The sequence below is a fragment of the Protomyctophum bolini genome (assembly GCF_963924005.1).
Source record: "Protomyctophum bolini genome assembly, chromosome: 2".
Taxonomy (NCBI): Eukaryota; Metazoa; Chordata; class Actinopteri; order Myctophiformes; family Myctophidae; genus Protomyctophum; species Protomyctophum bolini.
In genome coordinates this window covers 35,983,028-35,998,361 of record NC_137863.1, presented here as the reverse complement: position 1 = coordinate 35,998,361, position 15,334 = coordinate 35,983,028, and the positions used below count along the sequence as shown (strand labels likewise).

General features: G+C 41.8%; 1 protein-coding gene across 5 annotated transcripts in view; it reads right to left on the bottom strand.

Moving 5' to 3' along the window:
- Window positions 1-15,334, bottom strand: part of arhgef10la (Rho guanine nucleotide exchange factor (GEF) 10-like a) — a 154,764-nt gene that overhangs the window by 49,239 nt on the left and 90,191 nt on the right. For all 5 annotated transcript variants that reach the window (XM_080780426.1, XM_080780425.1, XM_080780424.1 and 2 more), the window contains one exon: window positions 9,898-10,019. In XM_080780426.1, the coding sequence (XP_080636552.1) occupies window positions 9,898-10,019 (122 nt within the window). The remainder of the gene's footprint in view (window positions 1-9,897; window positions 10,020-15,334) is intronic.

Here is a 15,334-nt window from a genome sequence, read left to right as displayed (position 1 = left end):
CCCATCTATAATATGAATGACTGATTGCATGTGATCAGCTGTTTATGAGGAAATTATGCATAGCATATGCTAATAACTGCACTGAAATTGTCCGTAGTAATATTTTGCCTATACGATCACAAGATGGCATCCATCAATTTAGCAACATAAAAGATAAATTGTCATCACTCACACACACACACACACACACACACACACACACACACACACACACACACACACACACACACACACACACACACACACACACACACACACACACACACACACACACACACACACACCTCATGTTTTTTAACTGAGTGCGATTACAAAATGCATTAAGGCAATTTATCTTCTCGCTACTAAAATGATGGATGCCATCTTGTGATGTTATAGGCAAAATAATATGGAAGTGACTAAAAAGTAACTTCATGGGTAATGTGAGCCATTACTCTCAGGAACTGAAAGGGATCATTATAATAATATGGTGATAGAAAAGTGATGTTACAGAACATTGTACATTTGAGGCATGCTCTTACCCAAAGAAAAGAAGAAGAGTAGGCTATTCCTGTACCATTGTCAACGATTGTCAGTAAAGATTGGATATCTATCTTTAACCCATTCTGACCGGGCACCCATTTTGGTGTTAGCATCATGTTATGCTTTACCTATTGAAAAATAGCAGATCTACAAGCTCATATCGCGCCACCGAGTGGCGCGATACGAGCTTGTAGGTCTGCTATTTTTGAAAAATTCGAAGAACGACTGACATTTTTAGAATCTGATCTCAGGTCAGAATGGGTTCATCAGACCAGTGTGTGTCCAGTGGAAACCTCGTATGAATCTGATCTCAGGTCAGAATGGGTTAACCACATAAACCCTAGTGTCCCTATTCTGGGCATGTCATCCTTGTCATGTCACCTTTCCTTTATTTTTGTGCTGAAAATTTGATTTGAATCCTGCCCTCAAACCGTATACACTATGATGTCGATCCGACCAATGATAATATGTCTGAGTCATAGTGTATGTCGGGGGCTTTGTCACATTGTACCCGTCTGTCTTTGCCTGGGTCCCATTTATGCCCACGGAGATCCCTGATGTCATTAGTACATGCGCATGCCTATATATATATATATATATATATATATATATATATATATATATATATATATATATATATATTATATATACTTTTTCTGCTTTTGTTGATAGGATACAGGAAAGGTCATTGGGATTGGAACCTGTGACATACTGTCAAGGCTTCATTGCTGCCTATAGGTGGCAGGACCGCTACGCCAGTGGCCTGTAGGGCTCCCTTAAGCCAATGTCATTATGGGATGCTGTGGCCTCTGTTCTCCACAAATCAGAAAGAGGATTCAAAAGAGGAAGGAGTTGACATGCAGAGAACAGAGGGTGAGGGGAGATTGCCTAAGTTGAAGACTTTACCCCCCAAAAAACTAGAGCTACTGTAGCACGGGGGAGGAAAAAACGGAATAAATCATCAAATGGCAATTGCCCTCCCTGGCCTTCTCTGTTTTTGTTTTTATCCATATTTCATAGCTCAACATTGCGTCTGTGGTGTGCAACACACTCTATACACAGCCTTCAACACCGAGCCTCCCTCTTTCTTCATCCCTGGCTGCAGCGGCTACGCTCGTAAATCAGCTGCGCACCAAACGCGGCTATAAATAGAGCCGTCAACGCATTTTGCCGCCACCGGAGATGCTGCTCAACAAGCTTGTTTTCTGCACCCCCCTGCAGTCACTTTCGGATGGTCAGCTTGAACACGCAGGCCTAACTCCCTTATCGCTCCATCAGCAGGGCAGATGTGAGTAAGAGGAACGCACGCAGGCACACGCACACACACGCACGCACACACACACACACACAGGCGCGCACACACGCACATACTCACGCATGCACGTACGCACGCATGCACACACGCACACTAAACAAGCTCACACGGCGACCCGGTCTGACGTGATTGCAGCAAATGACAGATACTGAATATGTCAGCTGAATGAATGTGTTTAATGGATTTCAATGGCATCCAATTAAGGCATCGATGGACAAAAATGACGTATCTCTCACCGAGAGATGGTGGAAACAGCAGCTGTTGTTTTTCAGAGCCGAGACATAAAAACTAATCCTCTCAGAAAGACAAAAGGAGGTTAACTCTTCTGCCGACCAAACCTCTTTTTCCCCCCATGCAGTTTGCCATTCTGCACTTCAAAGCATACATGACAAAATCCCCAAAGGTATTAGAAGAGCTCCGGCATAGCAGCCCTATATCCTCAATCCTGTCCTCGCCTAATGCCTCATAAACGGAGTATGGGAGCACGTCCCTTACTATTTTGAAAGTCTTGGATCTTTTTACAGTCCCTTAGATTTGGAAGAGGTCGTTTCTTGCGGCGAATCATGAAGGAAAGGAATTCACCTTCTCATTATAAGAAACAAAACAGTGCACATGATGCCAATTCTCTTATGAGCCAGATGGAAACAAGGCATCTATTCACTTTAGAGATGTGTCGAATGTGCAGTTGTGCACCCATTTAAAAATGACAAAGATATGTCTCCTCTTCCAGAGTCAAATGCTTTCTGTATCAGCCATGCACTCAGTCAGCAAATGTTATTTTCTAACATGCTTGAAAAACCTCCATTAACATTCTCCATCTGATGTCATGGATACAAATGGCTGCATAAGTGGTCATTAGTATAGGCACGATAGGGGATATTAGAGGGATATTACTGCTATGACATATATTCCAACTTACATGAAACAATTAAAGCCATGGTCAAAGCATTATACTGCTACTTGCTAATTTATCATTCTTAAAGGTATTATTCAGTGATTTCACTTAATTAAAATATCACTTGTTTTGTGATATCCTCCCTACTATAGAGTGTGCTGACCATATAAGGAGTTTCTCCCTGTCCCCAGTTAACCCCTGGGGGTCAAAAAAACATTTTTGGCTAGGTGGCCCAGCCAATCAGGATAGAGGGGCCTTCCGCCAATCATGATCGAGCAGGGGGGGGGGTTGTTTGCTGTTGGCCTGCCGCGTGTCGCGTGTCCCCCCCACTGTAGTGCGTGCATGTGCACATGCACAACATCATCTAACATATTGTTACCGGGGCGGACCGGGGGTTTTTCCAAATCACTGAATACTCCTTTAATGTCAGTCATGGCTTCAAGTTCCCTCTGGCGGTGGGATTTCCACCTTTTAGAAATGTGATAAAAAAAGGTTCCCACAGCTGAAAAAAATTCTCCTAACGAGCGCTCCGCCTTACTACCTCACACCCTCCCTTTGGCTCGACTGCCACACCTGCTTGGTTTCATCTGTCAGAATAGCAGTGAGGGCAGTGAACTGCCAAAACTGAGACCAAAAATGAGTCTTTGAACAACAAGGAACATTGGAATGTGGCTTGTCTATTAGTTACTAGTTGGTAGTGTCTCTCTGAATTGGGTCGAGCGTCTGCTAGGGTGGTAACTGTAAGTGTACGGATGATAGGAGTGTGGAAGAGGTCGAGAAAGAGAGAGACATGATACTCGGTCAGCCACTCACTCAACTGAGTCTTGAGATAAGCTTTATCGCCAGAGCCTAACGACTTTGTCCAGTACTTCCTCTCCATGGAGTGGGCGGGAGACACACAGCGTGCAGCCGGAAATGTGCTGAGCTCCCTTATTTGACCCCGTGTTGTTCATGCCATGCTGCTTTAGAACTTCATTTTCTGTAGGAAATCTCTCCGGACCCGCAGGCCACATCTTTTTTAATCTGACTGCTCCAACCCTCCCTCCCTCTCTGCCCTTCACTTTAACTCCTCTGATTCTGTCTTATTGCTCGATGAAACACTGACTGCCATGGAGAGACCGGCAGAGCTGGAGAAAGAGATGTTGCGCCGCTTTGGCACAGAGAGGCGTGTGTATGTGTATCCCAGAGGCAGGGATGGAGACAGAGAGAGAGAGAGGGGGTGATGGGTGGGTGTGGGGGTAGGGGGGGTTAAGCCCTGAATCACAGTCTGCTCTGCATGAAGGACTTAAAAGTTACTGCATTTTAAGGCTACCTTCCCTTTAGTCATAAAAAGAGAAAAGTTGTGCGTGCGTGCGTGCGTGCGTGCTCACACACAGTATATATACCAGTATTATTCTGACTTTGAATTCTATGCCTGTGTTCCTTCCTTCCTTCCATCCACCAGAGAGTGTGAAACAGATACACTCGCACTCGCGCACGCGCACACACACACACACACACACACACACACACACACACACACACACACACACACACACACACACACACACACACACACACACACACACACACACACACACACACACACACACACACACACACACACACACACACACAACATACCCATCCCACTGTATATGTTCACCTGGGCCACATTACTGACTGTCAAGTCCAGTTCTGTTCAGTATCTATACTGGTGGGAAAACAAGCCTGCTCGCACGGTGACACCGAGCCTCTGTCCTGGGAAGAAAACAGCTGTGTGAAACTATTTCCACAGCAAGCCCCTATCATTGACTGACATGGCAGCCGTGCCCTTCGCTGGCTTGCTCAGGTGCTTCATTTGTTTGCATTAGGAGTGGAGAATGTGAGCAAATCCTCTGAGGGACGCCCTCCGAGGACCTGCAGCCTCCAAAATACATTAATTGACTTGGCTGAGTGTCTAGCCAGGTGTAGCAGACTTTAGCTGGATGCTCCAGAAGCCATGCACAATCCTCTGGGAAATCCAAACACACAACCACACCAACACCCACACCCACACCCCGCCAACCACTGATCCGGCAGCATCTGAGGTACATAATGTTGCTGTCAGGCAGAAACGTATCTCTCTTTTCATGTTTATGTTTTATGGGGTTTTTTTACAAGCTATTTTATTCTTTGTTGTACGACAGCGTCATGCAAAAATAGCAGATCTGAGCTTGTAGATCTGCTATTTACATTCACTTTAAATTGTTTAATCAAACTATCAACTCTGCTTAATACACTAAACCCGCTATTTGTTTTATGTGTTTAATTCGCCCTATTTTAATAATGAAAAATAAACCGCGGAACTGGTGACGAGGCCGTCACGTTATGATGACGAAATCGGAAATCAACCCATGCTCTGGGCTGCTAGGGCTTCTGGGAAATTGAGCCCAATGCAAGTGAACGAGGGGGTAGAGACAATCTTGGCTCGCTTTGCTCTTTGTCTGTGACCCGGATCAAGGAAGTGGCTTTTTTGTCGGCTCAATAACAAATGCTGGGAGTGTTTACTAGCGTTTTTTCACGGATCAAATACTTAGGCGTATGCTGCAAAGGTAATAAAACAATCTAGGCAGCATAGAATATTTGATTATAAGGACATGCCAAAATGGTGACACCCGGTGTAAAGTGGTTAAGTCTTTCAAGAGCTTGTGACTGAATATAACTACAATCATACAAATACAGATAACATTGGATCCATTGTAAAATGTGTAATTTTTCCATTTCTTGAAAAGTAACTGTTTTGAACATACTAGATTGAACATACAGTTCAGACAATATGCTGCCTCGTTCCAGGATTTCAGCTGTTCCCCATTTGCTGGTCCACATATACAGTAGCTGGTAACACTGGTTTTGGTGTGTAGTGCGTAATCTAATGTGGCAACATTGATTTATGCTAGGGTGTCCCACGGCCATTAAGATAATTGCATGATCACTTTATAACATCCTCCCTTGGTGGCCATGTTAATTTGCCTCTCGACCACCTCACTTGGTAAGACCCGTAACCGCATTATAGCTCCAAATGTAGTCGGAAATATCATCTTTCAGCCAGTGCAAATTGATTTTATACCCCTTTCACTGACTCTTGAAACCCTTTTAGTCTGTCTCTCACCTGCGTTGGCCATTTTGATCTTGGAAAGGCTCCTAAGTTGTATCGATTGACATTCTTCAAACCATGCATTATGAGCGGATGCTTCCGTGTCACCTTGTAATTCCCATTGTCTTGGTATTTGTGAGTGAGCTCATTTCGAAGGCCACGTATTTTTAGCTGTTAGGGCAGAGCAAGTGCACTTTGATTGCCTTCGATGCAAAATGGCTGTGTTCAATCAATGGTGCTGTGATGTCATTCAAGGGAATTTCCATTAAAATAAAATGAAAAATCCTTCAACACCATATGGGGCTGAATTGACTAAATGATTGTGGAGTAACAAATGCAAGGTTTGTTGCATGTGCAAACCAGGTTGTGACCGGGAAGGAGATTTTAGCATGCCTGGCCTTATTAATCACTTAAATCTTTATACTTAGTTGACCAGATGCATGGGTCTATACTTGGTCCTGATAGCTGATCTACAACCTCAAAATATAACGTTCACGACGGTTAATATGCATTTTAACGAGTGGCAATGTGACGCTGCAAACATTGTGGAGATGACTGTTCAGACTGACAACTTCAACCAATTTAATATGTAGGAAAGCGTCTATGTACCTGGAAAGAGCATGTGGTATTTACAATTTTATGCTAGGGGTAAGTGTAGTGGCTTTGACGATGACTGCAGCACTGTTTGTGAGAGGGAAAGCTAGATGACAGACGTGAAAGAAGATTAGAAGAAGATTAGAGTTAGGCTACTCTCTTTTAGATGCCAGAAATTGAAGCAATTAATATTGATTGCAAAGCCTTATCCTAGTGTTTGCTACTTGAGGAAATAAAAGATGAGCTTTAGAATTGAAAAAAATAAATAAAGAATGGACTATTTTATTGTATTTTAGAAAATACATACTGTACAGTGTTCACTATATACTCTATATACTATATACTGGTCCTGTTTGACCTCAAAATTGGAGTGCACTGCTGATTTGCATATGACACACCCCCTACTGCACCTGTCTTCCCACACTGATGCACGGCTGGTGCCTAAAATGCAAAACACATGCAGGCTGCATGGTAAAAACACACAAATTCGCTGCATGTCTCACACCAATCCGCCTGCCCCAAAATATGGCCCATATGTTTGCTTGACCACAAGATGCCATGTTATTTGGATATTACGTTGCTTCGGTAGATGCGTTGATATACTGTACAGGTACTGTTGTTACTTCATATTATTTAATATTTTCTCAGAACTGTATTGTTTGACCACTTACCCTGTTTTTTGGTTATGGTCCATGCCACAACTATCTTGCATCTTGCACTCTAATACATATATTACAAATACATATATTTTCACTTCTGGCTCTCTCTGCTATCTCTGCTAACTATCAAGATTTAACACGATCAAAACGTAAATATTGGTTTGATTCCTGACAAACAGAATTATAGTTAACAGAAAAGGATTCCTCAATTTAACCTTTCGACAGCAGCCATTTTGACCGTTAAACACAGCTGAAGGGAATAACGTAATTGTACAGCACACGGTCAATTCAGCTGCCTTGATTACAGATGATGATAAGATAAAAAACGATAAGATGGCCTATTGGCCTATACTTTGACAGCGCCTTTACATTTGATAAACTCATTATCTCTGTCGTTAAAACCAGGTTTTTCCAACTAAGATTCCTCGCCAAGGTTATCTCCACCCAAAATCCATGCCTTTTTTCATCCAAACGTGATTATTGCAATTAGCTGTACACTGGCATTGAGGAGTCAATTAGCTGTACACTGGCATTGAGGAGTCAATTAGCTGCACACTGGCATTGAGGAGTCACAGGTGGTGAAAAACAACCATGCTATTTTCGTGCTCATACCCAGGCAACCATGGACCCAGCCACACACATAGCTCCGTAAGGGAGTGGTTGCACCACTCAAAAATCTAATGGTAGCCGACATGTCCTAAGTAAGCTGAACGTTGCACTGTAGAGTTGTCTTTCTAAAAGTATGAAGGACTAGTTAGGTGCCAAAGAATAGGGCATGGGAATAAGATTAATCTGATAGCCTTAGCAATCCCACAATAAATATTGAAGATAGTATTAGTGTGATCGCCTTGTGGGAACAAAAACTGAGGTTTTTCAAGGTAAGAGCCACAGTTAGCACAGGTTACCACAGCAACACTGTGGGCACATAAGGACATGTTACGACATGCTAACATTGTCAGTACATGAATTATGATCACCCACTCTACCAACTGTGACCTCTTCTCCATTCTTTCCCTGCGTGCTCTCTTCTTGGTGAAATACAGTCAAGCAGAGACAGTATAGAGGCTTTGGGTCAAGTACAGTATTTAGTAGCTACTGTAATTTGGATAATGAGATCTTGCTAGTGAAGCCAGTAGCTGCATAAAAAGTAATTTGTGGCCAAACAAGTCTTAACTCAGAGTGATGAGTACTTGCTTGGACATCCAGAGACTCAATTCTCTTGCGATGTGACCCTGTATGAAAGGCATTTTGCTGTCTTTTGTAGTCTCATATCAGCCAGGCCCAGTAGAACAATTATTTTGCCAATGCCATCAGTGGAGTCAGCCATGAGCCCAGGATTTTAGAAAGGACAACGTATTGTATGTGTGGCCATTGATAAAGGACTTATTACAGTGTGTTTTAAGTGAAATCATCAATGAGGCTGTGCCAGAACCCAGCCATGAGCCCATGAAGTATCAGGATCAGAGGAATCAGCTTTATTGTCACATCACAGTTTTGCACAGTAAAAAAGTGGGTGAAATCCATTTTTGTGCATACCGTCATTTGTCCAAGAAAAACGAAGAAAGATCCAAGGAGAAGTAAAGGGTTTCAGATATTTACAAGCTTGTTTCACAAACGGCACAGCCATAGGGTCTCTCTTAGCATATGTACAGTTCAAGTAAGAGGTTTCAGATATTTATAAGCTTGTTCCACAACGACAGGCTCACAACCAAGGGGTCTCTTTTCCACAAAATACTTTTACAAATAGTATCCCTACTGAACACCACAGGTAGAGAATCCCCACACCTCCATTCAATAAGTGGACTTGTCACTAGTCTGACACATAACACTTGAAAATGTGTCCCACTCCAGCCCTGCCCAGATACCTGCAGTTCATCTAATGTGTGTCATATTAGCTGGTCACAGCAGAAAGTGAAGACAGGCTCGTTGCTTGTCAATATTCTATCCTATCCCATTCCATGCCCCCCTCCACCCCCTCTCCATCATCGTACCGACTCTAACATTTAGTAAAAAGAATACTTCTTCCCTTTCCGTAGCTCACAGCTTATAGACACTGAAGACTTCAATGTACCGGTACAGATTCCTGACAAGAAAAAATATTTCTTAAATGGCTCTGACATTTCCACTTTTTGTTATTGGTTGCTGGTGATGCCGGCGAAATACAGAAGGAACTGAGGCTGGTTGGTATAAGACACCTATTAAGATGTATAATGAGCGTCACCCAATGGAGGCAATGCTCTTGTGACGAGCAGTGTGGAAATAGCTGACAGGTTTGTATTCGACTCATTTCCTGGCCCGAGATGGTTGATTGTCACCCAAGTCCAGTGGTAGCCTACTGTCTCCTGTACTGATATACTATACTCATATAACAGATGCTGACACCACATGACACAGCTACAGTAAGCGGGCAGACAGATTGAGTGCATCCCTATTTAAAGTGTTTTTTTTGGGTTGGTGCAGAGCAGGGTTTTGTCCTGCATACCAATTGCTAAACACCTCACTCAAAAGGAACTCTGTACATTTCTTATTCGTTTTTTATTAATTTTGTTAATGAAGTTGTGTAAAGAACATACCAGTAAATCTCATCTCCATTTCTAATGATTGAAACTTGATTGATTCAATACTTGAATCCATTTAACTCTTAGGTTGGTGCCTACATTGTAAGCATATTAACTGGTCTTTTAATTATTATGCTGTGTCCTCATTTGCCCTGTACAGCCATTTGTGACAAACCAATTTCAAACCAATTCACAACCAAATTCAGCATGACAAGGATCTGACGAGTCACTGCACTTACTTTCCGGTCTGGAGATTTTGTGGCGAAGACAGGCATGCGACAGGCGAGCAGAGGACACCAAAACGGGGCCGTAGTCTTCCCATTATCGTCTCCAGAGAACCAGCCAGGTGTATTCTCCTCTCCTGTAAAACAAAAGATTTGTTTTTAAATGTATTTTCATTTTCCTCTTGAAGCCTTTAAAAATGTGTTGACAGCGCAGTATGCCCATTCCCAGCCAGAATGTGGAGCCTGACTGTGAGGTCTCGTATGAACGATTACAAAACTGCACAAAATAATCAGAGAGACAGTTCACTGCCCCGAGGTATGAAATATGAATAGCGTTATTAGCATGTGTGCATAATGATCAGTCAGAGGATTATTCCCTGTCGTGGGAGGTGAGGCCAGGAACTGCTAACGCACGGCCTCAACAGTGATTATGCCTCTACTTAATCAACAGCAACAGTCAATCCTAGTGGGGGGTGGGGGAAAAAAATAAATAAACAAACAAACGACTGCTGAAATAAAGAATAGATTTCGGCTGGCGCATTCACCATCTTGCTCAGTTGCTATAGCTCAAAGCCGTACAACAGGTGCACCCTCTGACATGGCACTGTGCAAATCTGCCAAAGCACTTCCATTATGTAATTTCATAATTTTCAATTGGAACTCACGTAAGCTATACAGCACATGCAATCAAACAGCTTGTTTTAATTTACTCCCCGGGTCTTTCTGAATATGCTAAATTGCAATAAGCCACAGCTACTGTATACCTGTAGTTTCCTTTCCAAAGCAATACCCTGCCAGACGTAAAAGCCCCCATTTAGTTTGAAAAGTGCACACACAGCACAGTTTACTTGACAAGCAAATGTTGTTTACTCGCTTGTTTTTGTAGTGAGCAGGTATACAGTATACAGCTCACCTAAGGGCCAATTAGATGGGCTTACATTGACCTACAATACAGCCTAACTAGTTCTAAAATAGCTTTCAGTTAGCTGTCCTAGGCAGTGAAATGCAGAGACGTGTTGCTGGCTAATCAGTGCTAATATAAGAAGTTGTAGCATTAGAGAAGTTGTCCCCTCTCAGGTACTGCCATTACATACAGCATAGCTGCATCTCTGTAATAGCTATACATAATAAAAAATAAATAAAGAACATGCTATTTAAATCTAACCAAATTGCTGTAGGCTACTTTGCAGCAGCTTATATTAATAACACATTTCTAAAACAAAGAAGAATCATAATAGTGGGAAAAGACGGCTGAAGCTATGGCATTTGCAATTGATCCAATATGTCTTTAATTGGATTGAATTGAATTGAATTAATCTTTGTTTGTACTTTGTTTGTGCTTAAAGCATTGGTATTTTACGACGGCGTATTACTGCCATCTCGGTGAGGACAAAATAAAAACGCTAGTGGGGGCGGGGCAATTTTCTGACATCTTGCTAATTTCTGACTTTATAATCTCACAGATTTGCCACATTAAACGCGGAAAATTTCTGAGATTATTCTTATAAATCTCTGAGATTAATCTCGCAAATCTGCGAGTTGTATTCCACTGTTAGGTTCTTAGCTTACGTATGATTCATGATGACATCATACAGTACATACCATGTTTTTGTTCTTGCTTACTGTAATTTGTTCTGGATCAATAGCGTCTGCCAAATGCCTAAATTGTAAATTATTCCTATATGTGCTAGACCTAGAGCTTAGGCGTCGCACTGTGATTTGAGTTTGTAGATCAGCTATTTTTGGGCAGCAGACAGTTATGAGTGTGTCCCTTTGACAGGGTGTGCACGATTATCCGACACACCAATGGGCCGGCATGCAGAGTTTGTCTCATGTCGCTGATGCAGCTGACACTTACATTATAGCATGTTATTGAGTTTAGTTTAAAACTCAATCTCTCCCAAATGCACTGACTTGGAGACAGTGAAAAGAAAGCACAGTGCCGTTTGCTTCCATGAAAGGACATACAACACAGGCAAGACAGATGTAAACATTTATTGTAAAAGGAGGATTAAAGAAAGACGAATAAACACAGTTCATTCATTCAGGCTATACCGTACATTCAGAATCAGGACATAGATTGTGAATATTTAGAGCGTACATATTTTTATTATAATAACATAGGCGCTGTGGATTCATCTAGAGTCTCATCGGGAGCCAAGATCCAAATAATAATAAATAATTATATTCAAAATCACAGGTCTTTACAGAAAATCACACCCGTGTGAACTGAGTGGTGCAACTCCCCCCCCCCCTCTCTCTCTCATAAGCAGGCAACTGCAGCACTCTCTCTCTCTGTTTCTGGCACAGCAGCGCACAACAGCGCCCCTACTGGTACTCATTCTCGTGCTCATTAACGTCACAGACACACATAGTCGGGCGGACACGGACATTGCTGATTGTAGCACTCAAAAACTGCAGTACCGCTGTACTGCCTCGCCTCCTGACATTTGCATTTCTCTTGATATCGCTTAATACAGAGACAATACAATTTTAACCCAAATTAAAATAGACATTTCACACATTACAAGAATTATGAATTTAAAAAATCGCCCCAGAATTGACAGACTTGTGGCAAAATTAAATCCTGAGTGGATTACATGATCCATTATTCCACACAGTGTGAGTTTTAATTGCCACGGGCCATAATGTTGCTTGCAGGGCTGCCCAATTACGCATGTATGGTGCTGCTGTTAACCCCAATAGAGATTTCTGAGAAAAACCTCTGAGATTTCCGACTTTAATGTGTAGTGGCAAATCTGTGAGATTATAAAGTCAGAAATTTGCGAGCTATTTCTCAGAAATCTGAGATTAATGTTGCAATTCTGTGAGTTTTTGAAGTCAGAAATATCCTACATTTGACAAAATTTTCGAGTCTAATGTCAGAAAATTACCCCGCCCCCACCGGCTTTCTTTTATTTTTTATTTCTCACCGAGATGGCAGTAATACGCCGTCGTAGTATTTCTAACATAAACCTTAAACCCTAAAAAGAATTAAATAAGGAAGAGAATGGTAGAAAATCAAGGATAGCAACAAATGGCATTATAATAAGTGCCTTGTGTCTTTTCACATACTGTAGATCTTTCATAATGAGGCTGAGTAGAACCTGAACAAAACCTCTAGGCATGTGGAAAACATTTCCCCCTGCCTATGCTTGGAACACTTCAACAGGTGAGATATTCAAGGTAATTTTCAAATTTTCAATATCAATATTCAAAAAGATAATGGAATGTGCATTTTTTTCAGAAACTGCAACAAAAGCTAATGAAAGCTGGTGAACAGTAGGACAGTAGTTAATCTCATGTGAAGTACTGTGAGCAATATAAGACTCATCTGCAGTGAAGTCTGCGCGGTCACATAATTATAAAGTTGTAAATCATTCAGTCAAGCTGGTTAATTAAAAAAATATTCTGAGGTGGCCTCTAGGCCTACCGTCTATGAGCAAGTCTCTGCCGAGCTGCAGAGAAGTGTCAGGGTCATATTAAAAGACTTTTAATTGAGGGCAGATTGCCAGTAACTGCTCCAGGTGGGCTTTGCTTTACACCTGAGTAGAGCACTCAGCAACTTTCTGCAGCAAATTATTTGATTAGCATACGTAATGCTCCCGCCTGGCACGTTGACATTGTGTTATTTGCGGGTCAGTGGAAGATGTCCGCCCAGCAGACTGCATTAAAACCACTCAAAGTTCTCTGCACGTGGAGGGACTCAAAATAACAAGCGAGAGAGACAGAGACATGGGGGAGAATAGTGAGAGAATCAGAGGGAGAGGGAAACAGTGTCACAGATTCAAATAGACACATGCCTACAGTACATCAATCCCATGCGTGTGCCCACGTTCTTGAGCGCGCACACACGTGCGCACACACATGAACATAAAAAGAGTGAATATAGGACCTCTCTTCATATTTCTCACAGGAAAACACAACAAGACAGGTTGCTGTATTGTGCGTTGTTCCACTAGATTCGAGGGGCCACATCCTCAGAGACATCATTGTCCTCGTGATTGATTCAAATTCTTAATCTTGCGTCGGGAATTGTATGCATGGATATTGGATAATGTCTTCTAGGTAAACCACAACAATTCCTTCTAAGGAGGTTGAATGCCAGCCACCAGAAGGGATCGCTAGTGCAGTGATAAGGACATGACCCCTCAATAAGGACATGACCCCGCGTTGGAGTTGGAGTATGCCGCGGGAATGGAACACGAGCGTCTGCAATGGCTGGGTGAGTTGTTGTGGTGGTTGTGTTTTACCTCAAGGGTTCTGAGGTCTTGACCTTTTCAGCAAGTGACTGCCACACGATTGCAGATGCCCTGCCACTATATACTGTAAGTTACGAGACAGTGTACGCAGTGTGTTATTGTTTAAAATGGAACCAGTTATAAGATGTATTTATATTGGCCACATGACGTCTCACGTCGCCATTGGCTGAATTCCCTTTTCATTATTCATTTGAATAATTAATCGATTTTTCAGGGGAACTAGCCCCTCCTATATACAGGTTTAATGTTTGATTTAAAAACACCATTGACAATGAAGGGGAAATTTACGTCATATTGTCCCTCATTACGTCAGATTGTCTCTTTATTGTTAATGGCCTTTAATGTTTGTGTTGGCACCGTTTGTTTGACATCACCATTACATCACCTAATCAACATGAGTTGGACTTTAATATATTAGCGCCCCTCACTTCACACAGGTGATAAAAAAAATTGTAGGAAACAAATGTACTTATTCTTAGTAAATACTGATCCGAGTTACAACTGTACTTGCACTCCCATCTACACCAAAACTAGGCACTTGACTCCAAACTTGAAATGTTGCTCTGGATAAGAGAGAATGCCTCAATAATGTAAAATGCTATTTGTAATCAATCCTTTTTATTTTTCCTTGCAACACAATTTTTCAGTAATTTTAATTAACATTTTAATTAACAACTTAGTCATTAGCAATTTATGTAGCAGGCATTTTAATTAAGGGAAATACAGGTTACTACAAGTTCAGGGTCAACTCCATCTACTTTGTACTCCATTCTCACCACTGAAAGCTACTGTACATCATTCAAGAGAAGGAGAAAAAAGAAGGCTAAGGTTAGAATCATTATTTTCTTGCATTCTTTATTCTAATCATGCATGTGTTTCAAGTCTTTCACTGATTAAGATTAATTTGCAGAGCATGGGGTTCTATCAACCCCGGTGACACAAAGGGCAAACTTATGGACTAATTAAATACATCAGTGAAATTGATATTTCCCTTGGATCAATGCGAATGTGGGATCTGTTAATTAAAATCTGTGATAATGTTTACTCATCATAAACATTTTCCACGTTTGAGCGTGGCGAGATATGGGGACAATCTCTCTGTCAGACAGATTAATTTAAGGGCGGAGGAATAAATCCATCCCAACACAGATCACAGAGTGAGTAAATGCTATTTTCTGGTACTGTAGCTT